Source organism: Dreissena polymorpha, chromosome 1 (assembly GCF_020536995.1).
Source record: "Dreissena polymorpha isolate Duluth1 chromosome 1, UMN_Dpol_1.0, whole genome shotgun sequence".
NCBI classification, from domain to species: domain Eukaryota; kingdom Metazoa; phylum Mollusca; class Bivalvia; order Myida; family Dreissenidae; genus Dreissena; species Dreissena polymorpha.
The window spans coordinates 123202164-123222042 of NC_068355.1; the positions used below are offsets into that span (position 1 = coordinate 123202164).

The following is a 19879-nucleotide window of genomic DNA, read 5'->3' on the forward strand; positions in this document are numbered from 1 at the left end:
ACACATACACGGACTAGCGAACTAACGTGCACTCGACTATTCTGACTGTTATATAGAGCTTTCTACAAGCGAACTGGACTTACATCAACGAGCACATATACCTCATCGTTTCGATTGTATAGTACATATGATGTTGCACAAATCTGGAAATTTCTATCGTAATATCAGTTTTCTGTAAATGAATTGTTCCGAAATACGTGTTGGGTAAATGAAGAGTATTGATATTCCTATTCATCCAGTTGATCTATGTTGGATTAGTAACGCCATCTTTAGTAAAAATGGCGTTAAGCGGTGCAGTGTACCTATTGGTTAATCTAACTTATCGTGCGTAAGATTTATACAAAATTGAAATAAAATTTTAACATGAAAATAATTTTATTTAACTCATAAAAATAGAAAAAGAAACAAAGCAGTTATGTTTTTTCCATTAACTATTACAATATTAGTACAGAGCGAACAGGCCGTTTGTTTGGTGTTTATAGTTAAAAACTCGAGACATTATTTTTAACATTATTTTTATTTTATTTTATTTCGTTGTAAACGAATGACAACGAAATATTTGTGGTACAATTATCGGTATGCTATCGTCAATATGTAAAACATTTAATGATTCTTCTTGAAAGACGCATGCTTACATTATTGCACTTGATCTCCCGATACGTCCTTCAGCCAAGTACCAAAAAATTGAGGTGGGGTGTACCAGTAAGGGGAAAAACTACACCTATATATCTTGGAGGATGCATGCCAGTAGCTTATAAAAATGTTTAATAACAGTCTGGTACTGGCAGCTTTTGGTATTTTTTCTCCTTTGTCTCCCTCAATCAGCTTAATTTTCATAAATTTCTGGTAAGTTTGTGTTTTACAATTGTGTGTTCCATACATCTTTGAGGTATTGACTCAATGAATGACAACGTTTAAGATGTCTTGTTATGGTTAACATTGTAGTTTACTGCATTTTGAATGAAAAATTAAGGTTCAGGGAGGCTTGGACATAATCACGCACACATACACGGACTAGCGAACTAACGTGCACTCGACAATTCTGACTGTTATATAGAGCTTTCTACCAGCGAACTGGACTTAAATCAACGAGCACATATACCTCATCGTTTCGATTGTATAGTACATATGATGTTGCACAAATCTGGAAATTTCTATCGTAATATCAGTTTTCTGTAAATGAATTGTTCCGAAATACGTGTTGGGTAAATGAAGAGTATTGATATTCCTATTCATCCAGTTGATCTATGTTGGATTAGTAACGCCATCTTTAGTAAAAATGGCGTTAAGCGGTGCAGTGTACCTATTGGTTAATCTAACTTATCGTGCGTAAGATTTATACAAAATTGAAATAAAATTTTAACATGAAAATTATTTTATTTAACTCATACAAATAAAAAAAGAAACAAAGCAGTTATGTTTTTTCCATTAACTATTACAATATTAGTACAGAGCGAACAGGCCGTTTGTTTGGTGTTTATAGTTAAAAACTCGAGACATTATTTTTAACATTATTTTTATTTTATTTTATTTCGTTGTAAACGAATGACAACGAAATATTTGTGGTACAATTATCGGTATGCTATCGTCAATATGTAAAACATTTAATGATTCTTCTTGAAAGACGCATGCTTACATTATTGCACTTGATCTCCCGATACGTCCTTCAGCCAAGTACCAAAAAATTGAGGTGGGGTGTACCAGAAAGGGGGGCAAAAGTACACCTATATATCTTGGAAGATGCATGCCAGTAGCATATGAAAATGGTTGATAACAGTCTGGTACTGGCAGCTTTTGGTATTTTTTTCTCCTTTGTCTCCCTCAAATCAGCTTAATTTTCATAAATTTTTAAAGTTTTGGTGATGCAAAACCAAGAAAAAAGACATGGAAACCTAATAAATATTACTTGATTTGTTATCAAATGGTGCAATACACGTTGGTCTTCAATACATAATTAAAAACATAATTATATTAGCTAAATAACATTATTTTGCTAGTGGGAAGACTTAGTTCGAACCCTTGAAACTGATAGTTTCATATGTGTGTGTACATATTGAGAAAAAATATAGCTTTAATCAATGAACTGAAGCACACTGCCCTGATATATGTACACAGAATATCAATTTAGAACACAAAAAACACTATTATAATATTAGTATTATGTGATTCAACACAGTTTAGCCATTACTGAGACGTATTTCGTGTACTCAGTGACGAAAACAGGAAGTTAACAAAACAGTGCCATTAATTCCTTTAATGCCGGAAACATACTTAAGAACTTGACTCTGTTTATACCACATGAAGGCAATATTTGTGCAAATTACAATGATCTGAGCTTACTTTCAATTTACAAAATCAACACATTTTATTAAACTTGTATGTATTGTTCAAGTTTTAAAACAAGCCGGAAGAATGACGCGGGAGATGCCACATAAAATATTAATATCAACCCAAAATGCAGAAAAATGAAAATTAAAAAAAAAGGCACATTTTCTACGACAGAGCACGAGCGCTAAACAAGATAAACACCAATCGCCAAAAGGCAGCACCCCGACATAAAACAAGTGAAGGTGGGCGGACCGCCTTGAAACTGTCAGTAGCTTAAGTCACGATGTACTGCGTAGTATCTATATTAATCATCATTGTATACTTTAATGTCCATCTGTTATTACTGATCAGTTAAAGACTAACTTCAGCTTCACTATCTGAGTCATCAGTCTCAACACTTTCTTTGTCTGACGTATACAGTTCCTCATTGTCCTGCTGATTTGAACATGTTTTAGCTTACACACATTGTACATTTCAGTCTATATTTCAGACAGGGACACGTTTCCAATTTACATTCCCGAGAGCAACTGCACATTACCATTTCCAAAACAGCATCTGGTGTAGTTGGAACATCATTCCATTCAACAGCTAGGTATTTATTACCCCGGTCATCAGAATCATTGTTCAGACACCAACCGTTTCCTTTGGGAGACGGTACATAAGGATCTGGATCTATCTATTTTGACAATTTGAGTGACAAAGTTGTTCTGATTTCGGATGGTGTTCCGCTAAGGGGACGCATCTTAAGTGTCCTGAATACAAATCCGGACCGACCAGATGGCGAAAACACTACACGGGTAAAAAATATACCACTTTCTGTCGATGATGGTCTGATCACAAGAACATTAACGTTAAAGGGTCTTGACGTCATTTCAAACAGAAGGGACAAACTTCGCATAAATGGTAAATTGACCAACTGTTGCACAGGTGATCGAATTTGCATAGTCAAAACATCGTCCCTTAAGGAACCCCTGCCGAATACAATGCAGTTCGGTCAGTTTATCGGACGTGTCCTGCAAAATGGACAACCTAGTTTCTTGCCGATTAAATCGTCAAATTGCTCAAAATGCCTCCAAGAAGGGCACAGTTTCAAAACATGCCCAAATGACTGGGTTTGCAAAAAGTGTAAATTGCAGGGACATAAGCAATCTGACTGCGATATCGACACAGAAACCCTATGTGATACAAACACCACACATTCAAACAAAAACTGTGAAAACATGAAACCCGTGGACACCTCCATCATAAAACACGCACCGACTCTGCGAAGTCGATCCGCTAGCGCCACGAGATCCACGACCAGTTGCAGTCAACAGTCGATTATTCGTTTTACAGAAAGAATACATGCGCCTGCTACTTCGACGCCAAAACAAGGGCAGGCAAATGAACGCTACGACAAGATCGCCGCCTACACAAAAGTCCGGTTTAATGAGAGCAACCATGGTCGGGCGATTATGGTTGTACCAGCGAATAATCGTCGTTCAACGATAGCCGTGTTTAATGGAAAGCGACGGTCGTCAATCGACCGCGCGTTGTTTGACATATTGTCGAGCGACCGCAGTCTACCCCTCACACCACGACTGCTCGTCGCTTGAAGCTTTGTCGGCATTCAAAACCCGTGCAAAATGAACGCGGATAGTTTCCTAGTTTAATCATGGCGGCCTCCATGCGACTTGTTCATCGAATGCGAAGACATTTTTTAAGAGAGCGAGTTTTTAGAGATAGGTTGAATCCATTAGACATGTACAATGGTGATGAACTTTTCCGTCGATTTCGCTTACCAAGGAGAGAGCTATTGGAGCTCATAGACACCTTTGCTGTAGATCTAGAATACGTTTCCGAAAGGAAAGGGAGTCTGCCTGCAAGCATGCAAATGCTGATTGCTCTTCGTTTCTTTGCAACGGGGAGCTTCCAAGAAGTGATTGCTGATACTTATGGCGTATCAAAAGGAACCGTGTGCACGGTAATCCACAAAGTATCACAGGTACTGGTGGCATCTATTGAGCAATATGTTAAGTTCGACAAATAAGAACAAACAGAAGCAACAAAGAGGAATTTTTTCAACGTGAAGCAAGGTTTCACAGGTGTGATTGGGTGCATTGACTGTACACACGTTAAAATCATTGCCCCTCTAAATTTGAAGGCATATACGTTAACAGGAAAGGATTCTACAGTATTAATGTTCAACTAATCTGTGATGCTGATATGAAAATCCCGAACGTTGTCGCTTCGGATCCAGGAAGCTTCCATGATGCATTTATACTGCGACAGAGTGCAGTATTTCCTGCTTTCGAGGATCCTAATGGACCACCACTCACTGGCCATCTGCTTGGAGACAGCGGGTACATGCTGAGGTACACATTCTTACAACTGAATTGATTAGATGACAAATAATCTAAGCACCATATATTTGCCACATTAAATAAGCCAAACTTAGTGCGATGTTTTTTTTTGTTATAATTGTCATGTTTTGTTTTTTGTCTGAAAATCTCTTTAAGGCCTATGATGACGAAAATAAACATGTTTATGGGTTATGTAGCTGTATCAGTGTATTAAAAAGTGTTCTACAAACTGGTGCAATTCAGACTCGTGTACGTTCAGATAAATTTATAATTTAACATTCGATCAAAATATCGTCACATATACTGTATCTGAGTTTATTTTTAGAACATCTGATCAAAATAACCTCATAGTTAATTTTTGGAACAGTACTGTTCAAACAACGCGTTACCAATAACATCACGCGTTCTATAAAAACGACATAAGAACGCTGTTGACGACACAGCCTTTTGTTTACTACATGGATTTGTTTATGGACTGTCACATGGATGCGCGAATACTACAAACATTTTTTTCTATGTTGGAAGTCTGAAGCCAATCGTCACTAAATTGCTTTACCTAAACATGCGTTGATTTACTGATACAGTTATACATTAAGAATTATGTATTGATGCTTATCTTAAACTATGGTTTGAAAATATCAAAACACTCTAATTTTTTCAGGCCCTTGTTGTTGACACCTTACATCAACCCAAGAGGACGAACACAGGAAAGATTCAACTTTGCACACTCTTCAACCCGGGCTACGATTGAACGGTGCAATGGTGTATTGAAACGCAGATGGCACTGTCTGCATGGGGAGCTGAGGTACTTTTGGAGATTTATATGCATGATGCGTCTGTTTTTGTGATTGAATTGAAAAGGCTGCACAATGGGATTGAAATAAGTGTATACATTTGTACTTTAGTCAACGCAGCAGAACTTGCTAGTATTAATTGACTAATGGTGCTTAATGGGTTGTGGTGGTGGGAGGTTATGGTTCTTGAAATGTTTACAGTGAGATGAACAAAGCACATAAAACAATGGCACATTGAAGATAAAATACCTTTTATGCCCATGAAGGATGGCATATATTTTTTGTACTGTCCGTCAGTCAGTCCGTCAGTCAGTCTGTCCGAAAACTTTGACATTGGTCATAAGTTGTGCTATAGTGAAGGTAACAACTTGATATTTGGCATGCATGTGTATCTCGTGGAGCTGCATATTTTGAGTAGTGAAAGGTCAAGGTCATCCTTCAATGTCATAGTTAAAATAGTTAAAAATGACTTCTAAGCGGCGAATAAGTGGACATACACATCTCTTGTTACAGATATTCTCCTGGCAAAGCCTGCAAGATCATCGGAGCCTGCGCTGTCCTGCATAACATCTGCCTGACACTACCAGTTTCTCAGAATTGCTGCAACGTAGGCTGTGTCCATTATAATGACAGCATATCAGACCGTGCTTGTCAGGAAGAACAGCCACAACACCGTCGTCTTATCCAAGAGGGCAATGCAGCTGCTGTGCGTAATACATTTGCAGACGCATACTTTGGAAGGTGAGAGGAAGCTTTTTATGTTCTATATACTGTGAACATATACATGTGAGTGTGTATGCGCAAAACCAATCCAATGCATGTCATTGGCAAATTCTTTCACCTTTATTCATGCTATAATGGCAGATTGGATGTTATCAAAACAATCTAACACATTAATTGAATATTATATAATACCCACAATAATTTAAAGGCAATTAATTCTATTTTGAAACGCTACCCACACATACATGTACAAAAACGTATGAAGAAATGGTTAAGCATAAAAAAAATGAAAATGAAAAAATAACATGTCACAAACAATGATCAGAAGCAACCATTACGATTGTTACAATATATCCTGTTTTCATTGGTTTGTGACATTGTTATTGTAATCGTCTAGTGTCATGACCACTGACTGCGTGCACTTTTCCTCCAGCATCTGCACCTCTAGCTGTGCTTTGCGAGCACTACAATTCTCAATCTTGAGTTTCTCCTTCAATAAATTTAACTCTGTCACTTCTTTTTCAATGTATGTCTGGTTAAGGGCTTTCTCCCTTTCGATTTGTAAATTAATAAGTGCCCTTTCTTTTTTGTGAGCCAGGCGTTCTCTTTGGAGAGCTACTTGGTCTCTCATTGCTTGCACCCGTTCTTTCTGCCCCTGTGCTTTTTGTTTTTGTTTTTCAATACATCAATTTCAGCCTTTGCTTTTTGTATTTCTAGAACAACTAGCCTGTCATAGTTTTCTTTCTTTTTTCGGCAGATAAGCGCCGCTGTAAGGGGAGGTTGACTCTGGCGAGTATTCACAAGCTGGCTGAAGAGTTTCATACGAGTCATCCCGTTGTGCAGACGTTGCTGATGCCTTCTTTTTTACTGTTGTAGTCCCCTGAGAAGCACAGCTAATCTTGATTGGCTTTGATTTGGACACAGGCTTTTGACATTCAGAGGCTCCTAGTTCTGCATAGAGGAATAAAACGATACAAACATCATAACAATGATATGTTTCCACAAATTAATGGCTGCAAACTTGCAATATGTACAGTTAAACATGTTTTATAAGGCCCATCTGTTAAAGAGCCACCTGATATCACACACATTGTTCTTGTTATCATTATTACCTATGTTATGTGGCCACTTTGGTCTGGTTCCCCCCCCCAGGTGGCTGTATAACACACGTTTTAATTATTATTTTCCTATAAGGAGGGTTGAGGGGAGCGGAGTGAGATGGATAGTGAATGTGATTCCTGTGCTAATGACATAGCTGCCGTAATAAAAAGTAGGGAAAAAATGATTATTTGAAATGTGTTGGCATTACCACATGTTATCGTCCTTTGGCAACTTAAAAATGTATGCAATATAACTGTTTGTGTGCTTTTAGGTTTTTCTTTACAAATATAACTATGGAAATAATCTAGCAAATGACTTTTCCTCACCTGTTGATATTCTTGTGCTCTTCAGTGAACTGTCTGCTGTGTTCGTACAAGAAATGCGTGATGTGCAGATACTGCCTGTGCCTGGAATAAAATATGGAATAATCGAATTGACATGTGTAAAACATTTGCACATACACACTGACAATCTATGCAAAACATAAAAATATACTTGTAGTGTTTAATGTGATAAATTGAAGGGACTAGATCTATAATGTTTTTTTTTATACATTGCAATCATAATGACAGTTCTTTAAGGTTCATGTAGAGGCTTCAATTTGAAAAATGTGGGACCCCTAGCATAAAACTCAAATTTGACTAAAGGAAGAGTGCCACATTGAAAATGTATACATATATGCTTTAAAGGATGTTTTTCCTTCAAACTGCTACCAATTTTGTACATCAAAGTATCATAACATCCACAAAATCAATCAAAATACAAAGCGATTTTAACAATAAAATATACATTATTTTCAAAAATCTGAATCATGTTTATTCCACGTATTTCGGCGGAAAATTATATAACTAGTGATTAATATCGACATTGACGAGGGCAAGTTACGCTTAAATAGTAAAAAAAGTTAACATATCTAGAAATATCAAAACTCGAACACATGTCATTTCATCACCATGGGGGCAGCCATTTTTAAATTAATAAAATAGAAAGAAACATGCTAAAAACTCACTCATCGCCTAATTGACATTCCAAACGGTTGACGATGACAAATGCATTGGATTGTACTCTTTCCGTTGATGTTTGCAAACTGCACGATCAGACCTCATAAACACTCAAAAGAATAACTATGTAAGAAGCATTTCACCAATGTTTACAATCGTTGTCGAATCACATTTCTTATATTATTGCGCATACAATAGTACGCTTACAGACTGACAGAAAGATCGATACGTAACTCCGTTCAATTCATCACGGTATACTATTATAATGATAATATATAATAATACATCGCTTTAACAATCTAAAAGTAGAAATAATTCTTTTAAAAGGAGTTTTTAATAACGAAAGTGAAAACAACGGAAGTTGGATGGATATTCTGTGAGATGCACTTCGGCTCCAGAAAAACAATACAAATAAACTAAAAAAAGACGTGTGGGGGACAATTTTCAGCTGGAAAATATTTGAAATAGGGTAAGTGATGATATCTCTACGTGGTCATTTTTGTTATTTAGTGCGATCTCTTGCTGATTAATGTTAATAGTTGTTTTACTAGTTGCCACCCAACTGTCAACATAAGATATGTGTTTTCTCAGGTATGTGTATACACATACCCGGTTTTCTCACCACTGCACGTGGTTTCGACCGATTTGTTTTGCACGTTTTTCTACGGAGCACAGCGATGGCCACGCTTTCAAAATGGGTAGAAGGAATCGAAATATAAAATCAATCGGTTTGCCAATTTCTTTATATTCCTTTACAATTTTATATGTCGTCTGCAATCTATTTCAATTTGAGATGGTTTAAAATTTGAAATTTGGTTGAGAGGTAAATAACAAAATTGTTAAGCCTTTGAAATAGAATTGTGACTCTTATTATCCACCATACCTGGATTTTTAAAAAGTAGTTACGTTTTAGTTATTTTTAGAACTTTGTTTAGGAAATTTATCCAAAAAAGGCAGTTGAATAAAAACTCATTTGTTATTAACCAGGTTTTCCGAAGGAAAAAACTGGTTATTAGATTGGCGAATGCGGGCGGGCTGGCTGGCTGGCGGGCTGGCGGGCTGGCTGGCGGGCTGGCGGGCTGGCGGAATAAGCTTGTCCGGGCCATAACTATGTCGTTCATTGTCAGATTTTAAAATCATTTGGCACATTTGTTCACCATCATTGGACGGTGTGTCGCGCGAAATAATTACGTCGATATCTCCAAGGTCAAGGTCACACTTTGAGTTCAAAGGTCAAAAATGGCCATAAATGAGCTTGTCCGAGCCATAACTATGTCGTTCATCGTCAGATTTTAAAATCATTTGGCACATTTGTTCACCATCATTGGACGGTGTGTCGCGCGAAATAATTACGTCGATATCTCCAAGGTCAAGGTCACACTTTGAGTTCAAAGGTCAAAAATGGCCATAAATGAGCTTGTCCTGGCCATAACTATGTCATTCATTGTGAGATTTTAAAATCATTTGGTACATTTGTTCACCATCATGGGACGGTGTGTCCCACGAAAGAATCACGTCAATATCTCCAATGTCAAGGTCGCCACGACTAAAAATAGATTTAAAAAAAAAAAAAACTTACAAAGGGGGTTAATTTTTTTTGGTCATTTCAAAAGTTCAGTTTGAGTTTTCTCCCTTTATCAGATTTTTTTTTCACAATGAAAACCTGGTTTTGTGACAATTTTGTCCCTTGTTTTATGACAATAATTTTCTGTGAAATGTTGCTAACTTGACCTTGTATATGTATATAGCTTTGTATTTATTCAACTTAAGGTAGTGCATATCCTTCCTAACTTTAGATTGAGATTTTGTAAATTAGTGTAAAAATGTATTGGTTTTAAACCAAAATATGAATAAAGCACACAAATATTAAATGTCAAAAATGTGTTTATGTTATTCTATCCGTCTTAAGCTTTAAAATGATATATAGTTTGACCATATTGTACCATATTGAATGAAGAAAAACCAAAGCGAAGTTTTAATGAATTTTATCCCCCTCATGAACCTTAAGTACCTATTCTTTTTAGAATATATTCGTCGCTTTAGGAATAAACAAAAGCTCTGTTCATAAAAGTATTTTTACCAAAACATGCATATTATTTGAACTAACATACCAATGTAGTAATATCATTGTCTTTTTTCCGATACATACACACATTTAAACAAAATCCACAACTGGTACCAGAACATGATTTATTATTGGACAGAACTTCATCAGTATTAACATTACCATAAGGCTCATGTATGGGGCTCAGACATGAACAAAATTTACAATACATGATTAATTTTTATTCAAGTTACTTAATGAATAATGGAACATTATGGGCTTTATATTCACTGTATGTACAGTCAATGTATTATTAGCTGTGGTATCGTATGTTGGTAAGTTACTGCAAACAGTAATACATTGTTAAAGGACATGTATTTATGTGTGCGCACCCACAAAACTCTGTCGGCTGTTGGCATTCAGAGAAGCTGCCTAAATCCATTATTTAATGCAAATAATACAACATTTCAAGAAAAATGATGTGCAAACCATTCAAGACAACATTAGAAAGTACGACAAAATTGTATTCTTATAAAGTTCTCAAAAGAAAACCCAGCAGCGGACATAATACCCTGAATGCCCACACTTAATAACTGTACTTACCTCCACGACTAGCAGCATCAACAGTTTTACAGACGTCTGTCTTCTGCAGCTGTGCAGGCTGGCCATTCTCAGCATCAACTAACGAAATTTAACATTTAAAAAATCTCTTAAACTTTGTATTTATTATTGCAATTCTTTCAGCATGAATGTAAATCAACATTAAGTTTTACACATTGAAGACATTTAATCCGAAAAGATATTTTAAATCAGTAAATAATTCAAAACTTACCATCATGGAGAACTTGGCTTTGGTGAACATAATTAACTTAATTGTGATTCTCCTCACTTTTTGCCTCTTGCACTTTTCATTCAGGGTGTCAATGCAGTCCCCTAAAAATATCAATATTATAACAAAAGGGCCTGAAAGGCCCAAAGTCGCTCACCTGAGATTACAGAATATTATTGGGACAAATCTCCTGACCAAGTTTCATGATGATCGGAAAATAAATGTGGCCTCTAGAGTGTGACCAAGGCAAATGTTGACTTCGCACAACGCACGACGGACGACGGACAAAAGGCGATCACAAAAGCTCACCATGAGCACGTTGTGCTCAGGTGAGCTTAAAACAAGGGCGGGTTGTAAATCATACATGGCCCCCATATGGCTGTCAGTTGTAATGGCAGCCATTGTGTGAATACGCTTTTTGTAAATGTGAACTTGACCTTTGACCTAGTGACCTTAAAATTAATTGTGGTAATCTGCCAGTCATTATCAATGTACCTATGAAGTTTCAAGATCCTAGGCGTAAGCATTATTGAGTTATCATCCGGATTCCATTTAACTGTTTCGAGTCACCGTGACTGCGACCTACTGACCTGAAAATTAATACGGGTCATTTGCCAGTCATGATCAATGTACCAATGAAGTTTCATCATACTATGCGTAAGCATTCTTGACTTATCATCTGGAAACCATTTTACTATTTCGAGTCATTAGGACATTGACCTTTGATCTAATGACCTGAAAATCTATAGGGGTCATCTGCCACTCATTATCTATCTAACTATGAAGTTTTATGATCCTAGGCCTAGGAATTATTGAGTTATCATCCGGAAACCATCTGGTGGACAGACCAACCGATGGACGGACCGACCGACATGTGCAAAAGAATGGGGGCATAAAAATCATTTGCTAAAATCAACTGCATTATGATGTTACGAATAACATATTTCGATTTACACTGATGATTCATGTTGCTGTACATGTACAGGTACAAAATACAAGATTAAAAGGTACATAGATAAACCTTTTTAGCACTGTACTGTGTACATGTTATGCAAATGTATGAAATTATTCTCGGTTTGATAAATACGGTATAGTATTGTTTAATACGTGTTATTAAGAAGAGAGATTATGGTAATGGTTTAGCGCGAATAATGCACGGGTTTTGTGTGCATGTTTTAGCGCGAAAGAGCACGAGTTTTTCGTTTTAGGGTATATATGATTTGCACATCTATTGAGTCACCATTCGAGGGTGTATTTGACAGGCAAACGTTATGGAACAAGAAAACGAAAGGGTGATAAAGTAGTTAAGGCGTTCATTTGCGAAAAACATAGTATTCGGAAGGAGAAGATTTTTGATGAGAGGACTTATTCTCTGCTAGAAGCGGAATGGTGAGCTGTTACTTCGAACAAAGGTCAGACTTGATGGTTCTGTTTATTGTAATAACACTGGCAACAACATTCCGATTGAAATTTACACAGGTTGTGTTCATTGTTAACTTTTATGAAAAGTATATTCATTAACATGCTCCAAATCTTTATTTATGCTGTTGTTTTTGTTTTGTTCCAACTATTCAGATACATCAATTGATTTGATTATTGGGTAAAAATGAAACTATTTAAGTTCCAAAAGAGGTCGCAAATGTAATGGTCTTGTAGGATTATATATAGGTAAGGCTACATAGTGTGTCACTCCAGGTTGTTTTGATAGCAGAGTTAGATCACTCTCCCTCATGCATTTACGAACACCTTGCTTTATATTGTTGTTTTTAAGATATAACCCCTTGTATGGTAATATATGTGTTACAAGTTTGTTTATTAGTTCAATACGTATGATTCAACAAACGATTAATAACAATTAACTGCCGTTTTTCCTTATAATTCAGCACGATGGTTGTGTGCGATATATGACGTTGTATGATAATGAGCGGATGAAAATTTATGCGAACATATCTTTCAACTATTCAGGTATTCCAATTGTGAATTCAGATATGTAACATCAAAATTCGATATATTACGGAAATTAGATATTCTATTTATATATATGAAACAGCTATAGAGACGTGTCTTGCAAACGTTTTCGAAACATGTTTGTGTTTTCATATATTACATCTCGTTCGCTGGATATTGAAAAAACAGTTTATATGTTATTGTTGTATACAATTAAAAATTTCTCTAAGTTGAATTTAAACATTCGATTTATTATATTTGTCTTAATAATTTAAGACGTTAATTTTTCCCTGAAAGGTTGGTGTCAATAACGGTGCATGCATATGTGATAATTAATTTACGATATGTTGGATATACTGGGGTATAAATTTGGTTTGAAAAGAGCATTGACAGTAAGACTGCTGTTTTAAAACTAAGATGAAAGGCAATTATCGGTTTTGTTAAATTTAGTTTCGTCATAGTAAAATGCATTTTTAAAGATTAGGTACTGTAATGATAACAAAAGTAGACTGGATTTATTTGCATGATAAGTCATTTTGTTTTCGTGAATAGTTTTTTGTTCTTGTTTGGTGGCATGTTGGCTTGATGTGTAAAGACATTTTGCTTTTATGGTATTTGGCCGTTTTTTGATTGCCAGTTAACATGTGTAATTTGCTTATCGTTTGGTGAAAGCCAGTTGACCAGATGTGGATAAACCCAGTTGGCGCGTGTAGTTTTTTAACCAAACTTGTTAAAACGTGCGTTTATATTTACATTTTTTGTATTTAATGTTTTTAAGATTGTACTGTTCGAAGGGTATTATATATAATGGAGAACATTAAATGTATGTTATTAAAGACCAGATTGGCTGATGTGAATTAACCGGTTGGCTAGTTTTGTCCGTTGACAGTTTGTTGAAGGCAGATTTTTTCAGATGCGTATAAGCCACTTTGCTTGCGTGTCAGTTTCACTAAAATGTCTCAAACACATGTTGAAATTGCATTAACAAATGTTTACAAAGTTTGTTTTTTTTCAGTAGCTGGACAGTTCGAAGGATAAATAATGAATAGTGTAACATTATAGTAAGAGGGCAGCTCGAAAGGTATGATTTGTTTTTGTGTAATTATGTATTAGAAAATAACTTGTTAAGATTAATAATGATGATTGTATTGATGATGATGATGTTATTAACGTTGATGATGATGCTAACGTTATTGGTGATGAGGAGGTATTTTTGACAGTATTTTGTGAATGGATAATACTACATTTACGAACTTTGAGTGAATGAAATTATTTTAGGTTTGATAAATACCGAATGATGTTGGTCTATACATATTATTCAGAAGAGAAAGAGAGTATGGTTATGGTTTAGCACGAAACAATGAATGTGTTTCTAGGTTTTGCGTTTAATTGAACAAAAACAAGTAACGGTTTAGCAACAGGGATTATTCTCAGAAGGTACATGTATTCCTTTTAGAGTCACAGAAATTAAACTTTGCATCAATACCGGATTTCTTTGAGATTTGTTTGATTGGTTAAAATTCCATAATTTGACGAATTTTCCAGCCGACCAAGTACCTACAGCTTTGTATTTGAGTGTATTAAGCATTTGGTTATTTTCACATTTGTTAATAAAAAATTAATAAGGTGTTCTATTATATAAATTTGGCTCATACTATTTCCATGGAAAGTAACCCTTGTTTTGATCATAGGCTTAAATTATGTCTTTCTGGATGCATTCGGAGAATTGCAAAGCCGGTAGTTAAAAAAGAGCCTATTACATCAGATATATTAAAGAAATTTTATCACACTTTTGTTTCTGAGGGCGATTGTTCTTTGGGGGATTTAAGAGACGTTACAATCTTTTTCTTATCTTATGCTGGTTTTTTTCAGGATAAGTGAAATTTTGTCTGTTAAAAGATCAGATGTTGTGTTTTTAGATACGCATTGTGAAATTAAAGTTGAAAAGTCAAAAACGGACATTTTAAGAGAAGGTAATACTGTTCTGATTGCAAAAACTAATACAGACACATGTCTTGTGAAATTGTTTGAAAAGTATTTGTGTGTTGCAGATATTGCATGTTCATCTACTGATTATGTGTTTAGACCAGTTTATTTGTGTAATGTTAAACACTGTTTCAAATTGATTTCTAATAATAAGCATATTCGTTATTCTACTATAAATGATAGTTTTAAGAAGAAGTTAAGTCTATTGGGTTATGTTTCTTCTAAATATGGACTTCATTCTTTTAGTGCTGGTGGAGCATCTATAAGTGCCAATAATAAGACTGTGGATAGACTTTGGCAAAGACATGGTAGATGGAAAAGTGTTTCCACTAAGAACCGGTATGTTAAAGATTCTTTGAAAGACAGATTATCGGTGTCGCTAAATTTAGATTTGTGAAAAGTCAATATTAATGTATGTGTGATTTGAAATGTATGATGTGTTGTCCGAAGCACATGTATATTAAGTATATTGGAGAACATAAAGGTATTGTTTATGAAGTATGTTATTATTATTATAAAGATTATGATTATGATATTTGTTATTTCCGTTTTAATATTTATCATTAATTTTGTAAATATTGTTTTATTATATCTGTTTTATTCTCTTGTGCATTATTCGAGTGGTCATTTGACCGTTTGTGAAGGCCAGAGTGTGCCTGATGTTGATAAGCCGTTTGGCTTGTGTGGTCATTTGACCGTTTGTGAAGGCCAGAGTGTGCCTGATGTTGATTAGCCAGTTGGCTTGTGTGGTCATTTGACCGTTTGTGAAGGCCAGAGTGTGCCTGATGTTGATAAGCCAGTTGGCTTGTGTGGTCAGTTGACCGTTGTTGAAGGCCATAGTGTGCCTATTTTGATTTAATTATTTTTATTGCTTTTACAAATGTTTGTAATTGTATCTTTTCAGTTAAAACCCAGTTCGAGACGTATATAACGTGGTGGAGAATATTTAGGTATTCATTGTATGTTTTATATTATTTGTATTCTCTCTTTGTTTTATTCGAAAGTCCTGTCAAATACAAGCACTCACTCCTATTTTGTCTTTGAATTATTATTTGTATGATAATGATAATGATGCTGATATGGGTTATAAAGATGATGAGATTTTAATAGTATTATGAGAATAGAGAATAATAAATTTACTCATAACTATGAGTAAGTATGATTATGTTATGTGAGAATGTATATTGTATGGTTGTCCATCAATGTTCACGTGGCTATGCACATAGAGTGCTTGTGTGTAAGCAGACAGAACAATGTGCATGTGTGTATATGAATGCAATTATGATTATTTGTGTGTGCGTGTGTATTTTGACTTAAAATAATGCCACTTTAAAATGCTGGGCAGTTATTTAAATAAATTTGTTTTGCATATAGTTGCAAACAATCAATACACAAGTTCACAAATAAATATTGACATAATGAAAAAATCTTTACAGTCCGATTTGCATAAAATAAATTTACCCTTACCAATTGTTTCGTTTTTTCTCTTGTGCTCTTCGCTCCCAAACAGACCATTTCTCCCTGCTCTTACACCATCTGAAAAAATATTTGGCAAAAAGTGTCATAAAGAACATATACACACACATAATAAGAGACGATAACATGTATTACCCGTTAGATTTTATGATGGATCTTTTTTTTACTCACACTGCAATCTGCATCGAAATTCAATATGAAGAATCTGCAGACTTTCAAATAATTATATGCGTTTCACTTCATATAGTTACCTACTTATAAAATGGCAAGCTGAAAATGGTTAAAGGGGCCTTTTCACAGATTTTGGCATTTTTTAAACTTATTCATTAAATGCTTTATATTGATAAATGTAAACATTGGATCGTAAAAGCTCCAGTAAAAAATCAAGAAAAAAAATAAAAAAAGGAAAAAAACATTGCCCGGAGCAGGTTTCGAACCAGTGACCCCTGGAGTCCTGCCAGAGTCCTGAAGTAAAAACGCTTTAGCCTACTGAGCTATTCCGCCGAGTACACATTATAGATGTATTTTATACCTTATATAAGCAATCTTCGTAGTTTCACAAAATTTAACGACAAAAACAGAACTCTCCAAATTATTTTATCGTTTCGCGTTGCAACGCTTTATAATTTTTAGGTTTTAAAATCGTCAAAAGATGCATATAATGGCTATATTAGAGCATGGTTAATGTTCAGTATTACTGTTTCCTCACAAATATCATAACTAAAACGAAAACTTACGAATCTGAAACAACTTTTTTCAATTTTGTCAATTTACCAAAGCGTGAAAAGATCCCTTTAATAAAACATGTGTCCATATATTATTATTACATAGTGAACAATAAATATTTAAAGTAAATATGAAATGGTAACAAACTTGTTAATTACCTGCAACCCCATGTAGAAAGGGCGAATCTCTGCCAATGATGTGGTCTAACACAACATCATAATACCAAAGTTTTTTCTTTTCTTTTCCGCCTCCTGTCTTTGGCACTTTAAAACTGCTGTAGTAGTCTCGTGCATTCTTCTTTATGTCACGTAGCTTTTTCTTACACGTGTCAACTGTCCTCAACGCCACCCCACACGCGTTTATGGCTGACACAATCTCCTTCCACTTTTATCGCTTGTTTGCCTCGGTTACTGATAAATGACCATACAAAGCCTTTAGCAAAGAAGCTGTTTGGCAACCAGGAAGAGAGGTTAATTTTTGTTTTGGATTGTACATAAATCTGCATCAATAAATCAAACAACTTTCAGTTTCAGCGCCGTTCATTTAGTTTGCATAAGGGAAGGCCATTGGTGAAGCCCATGGTAGTTGTCACGACAACTGGACATTTTCTTACAATAGAAAGCCCGTACATGTCAGACGGCAAGAACAATGACGCAGCAATTTATAGTACTATCACACGATTTAAACTTGGCGTGGCATGTCTCAAGGAACAAAATTGATACACGGCCACCATACAATGTAACATGCAACACTTATTGTCCGGACCTTGCGGTTTTAGATAAGAATGTTTTAAGGTTTTCCCTAAATACATGTAACGAAATAAAGTAACTACCAGGGCGTGATCAATTTTGACCACATAAATATGCAATATTACATGCAACATATCAGGTTTCTGGTTTAAAGAGATGATTTTTATATGTTCATTATGTATCATGTATTATATTGAAAACACTTATATTACTCAATTTCAAGCATTTGTTTGCATAACAACAACACCAATTTCCCACTTTAAGTCCAAACTCCACAATTTTTCCCAATCCAAAGGGAACCGGCTCGATTTCCACAATTGCAAAATAAACCCCACTACTTTCAGAAGGGTAATGTGATACAACAAAAGCCCTAAATAAGCAAATCAAAATATCTTTGTCAATAACAAAACATCAGTCCCATACCGATTTGAATTTTTCAGAGTGAAACAGGATCTTCGAAAATTTGTATTATAATGTTTTAGTTATTGGAGAATACAGATTTTAGTTTTCTATTACTTCTGTTACCATTATAGCGACAGTCTGAAATAACATGCATATAAACCAATTCAAGCTATGAGGTAAATAAACCTAACAAAAGTACTTGTATATATTGCTGCATAATGCTGATTCTAACAACTGAGATCACATGCATATTCCGAATATGGCTGTATCCACATACAGAGTTTCATCAACTTTGCTTTCAGCACTTTTTAAGTTAAAAAGGGATCCAGATTTTTGTTTGCACAGACAGAGGGATCAATGGAGACAGACATAACTAAAATAATACACATATTCCCAAATTTGCCCTCTTTTCAAATATGCAGATTTATCAACCTTGCTTAAATACATTTAAAGTTGTTTGAGGAACCAATATTTAGATATTTTTTACTTATTCCTGTAACCATAGTAACCACAATATTTGTATGACTGAAACAACTATAATGTGCATAGTAACCACATCCTGAGTTAATACAATTTAGCTCAAGTATTTTTTTAGATATGGCAAGAGCCAGATGACTGACGGGATCAAAACTGGAACAGCGTGCATATTGCCAGTTGGATCTTTTCCCGTTTTAACAAAACCTTATGCATGTCTTGCAATTTTAAATATAGAGAACTATGTTAATAGGCTACTAAACAATGTTTGATTTTCTGACCAGAGTATCGCGGACCAAGATACTTAAAGCGAGTTAAAACCCCATACACAATGCATTTATATGTGGCTTAACATCCAAAAATAAATGATTGCTCACTTATAGAGAAATCTTGTAAAATGTTGGTAGTCGTATTGAATATAGTATTCGTCATTCTTTTGTTAATTACTCCGGTACCCATCGAGGTCGATATCTGTTTTATTCCTTCTTTTGTTTTTCTCTGGTAACTTTTCCAAATTGAAATCTCAAGCACCGTTTGAATAAGGTTCTTCTGATCGTGTCTCGAAATCATTGCACAAAACGAAATTTAGTTAATGTTTATGTTTTGTGCTGCTTGTGTTCATCCTTTGATATTTAGACCCAAGCTTTTCGTAGCTTCTAATAGTAGGTTCATTTCTTGAAAGCGTGTCCCATTTTAATCGTTATCTAAACTGAACATGTGGTTCACAAACTTGTTGTCTCTTTGAATGCACCTACTTTGTTTTTCGAAGATATGCGGTGCTCTTGTTTATTATCAGATGTCATCGGTAATCAATCATATTAATATCATATTGATGGCAAAACTTTGTTGTTGCTGTATGCTTTACAATCATTTTTTCTGAGTTTTTAGGTTTTTTACAAAGAAATTTTAGAACACAAACCATGGGGACAATACAAAATCATTTCATTTTGTTTTATA

At 35.1% G+C, this 19879-nt stretch overlaps 1 protein-coding gene and 2 long non-coding RNA genes across 5 annotated transcripts; 2 read left to right on the forward strand and 1 right to left on the reverse strand.

Annotated features, from left to right (window-relative positions):
• Positions 1-2821: 2821 nt before the first annotated feature.
• On the forward strand, positions 2822-7079 carry LOC127848131 (putative nuclease HARBI1). Its single transcript, XM_052380433.1, has 4 exons — positions 2822-4682; positions 5332-5475; positions 5978-6205; positions 6945-7079. Exons 1-4 carry the CDS (start codon positions 4534-4536, stop codon positions 6946-6948), a joined length of 525 nt encoding a protein of 174 aa, XP_052236393.1. The 5' UTR covers positions 2822-4533; the 3' UTR covers positions 6949-7079.
• Positions 6295-17952, reverse strand: LOC127848137 (uncharacterized). Its single transcript, XR_008034375.1, has 6 exons — positions 17456-17952; positions 16563-16631; positions 11166-11266; positions 10937-11014; positions 7615-7695; positions 6295-7138 (listed from the first exon to the last, which is right to left on the reverse strand). It is a non-coding gene; the product is annotated as an uncharacterized LOC127848137 (long non-coding RNA).
• LOC127848143 (uncharacterized) lies at positions 12399-17952 on the forward strand. 3 transcript variants are annotated; one of them, XR_008034383.1, is made up of 3 exons: positions 12399-15434; positions 16000-16045; positions 17825-17952. It is a non-coding gene; the product is annotated as an uncharacterized LOC127848143 (long non-coding RNA). The 3 variants fall into 3 exon arrangements; XR_008034384.1 differs by lacking the exon at positions 17825-17952 and having other exon boundaries at positions 12399-13127; positions 14125-15434; positions 16000-16830; XR_008034387.1 differs by lacking the exon at positions 17825-17952 and having other exon boundaries at positions 12399-13127; positions 14128-15434; positions 16000-16830.
• Positions 17953-19879: the final 1927 nt, after the last annotated feature.

Bases quoted from the DNA above. Each gene is read 5' to 3' on its own strand.
- LOC127848131 (XM_052380433.1), top strand. From the start codon at position 4,534: ATGAAAATCCCGAACGTTGTCGCTTCGGATCCAGGAAGCTTCCATGAT. The intron at 4,683-5,331 runs GTACACATTCTT...TAATTTTTTCAG, and splicing joins GACAGCGGGTACATGCTGAG to GCCCTTGTTGTTGACACCTT. The intron at 5,476-5,977 runs GTACTTTTGGAG...CTCTTGTTACAG, and splicing joins TGTCTGCATGGGGAGCTGAG to ATATTCTCCTGGCAAAGCCT.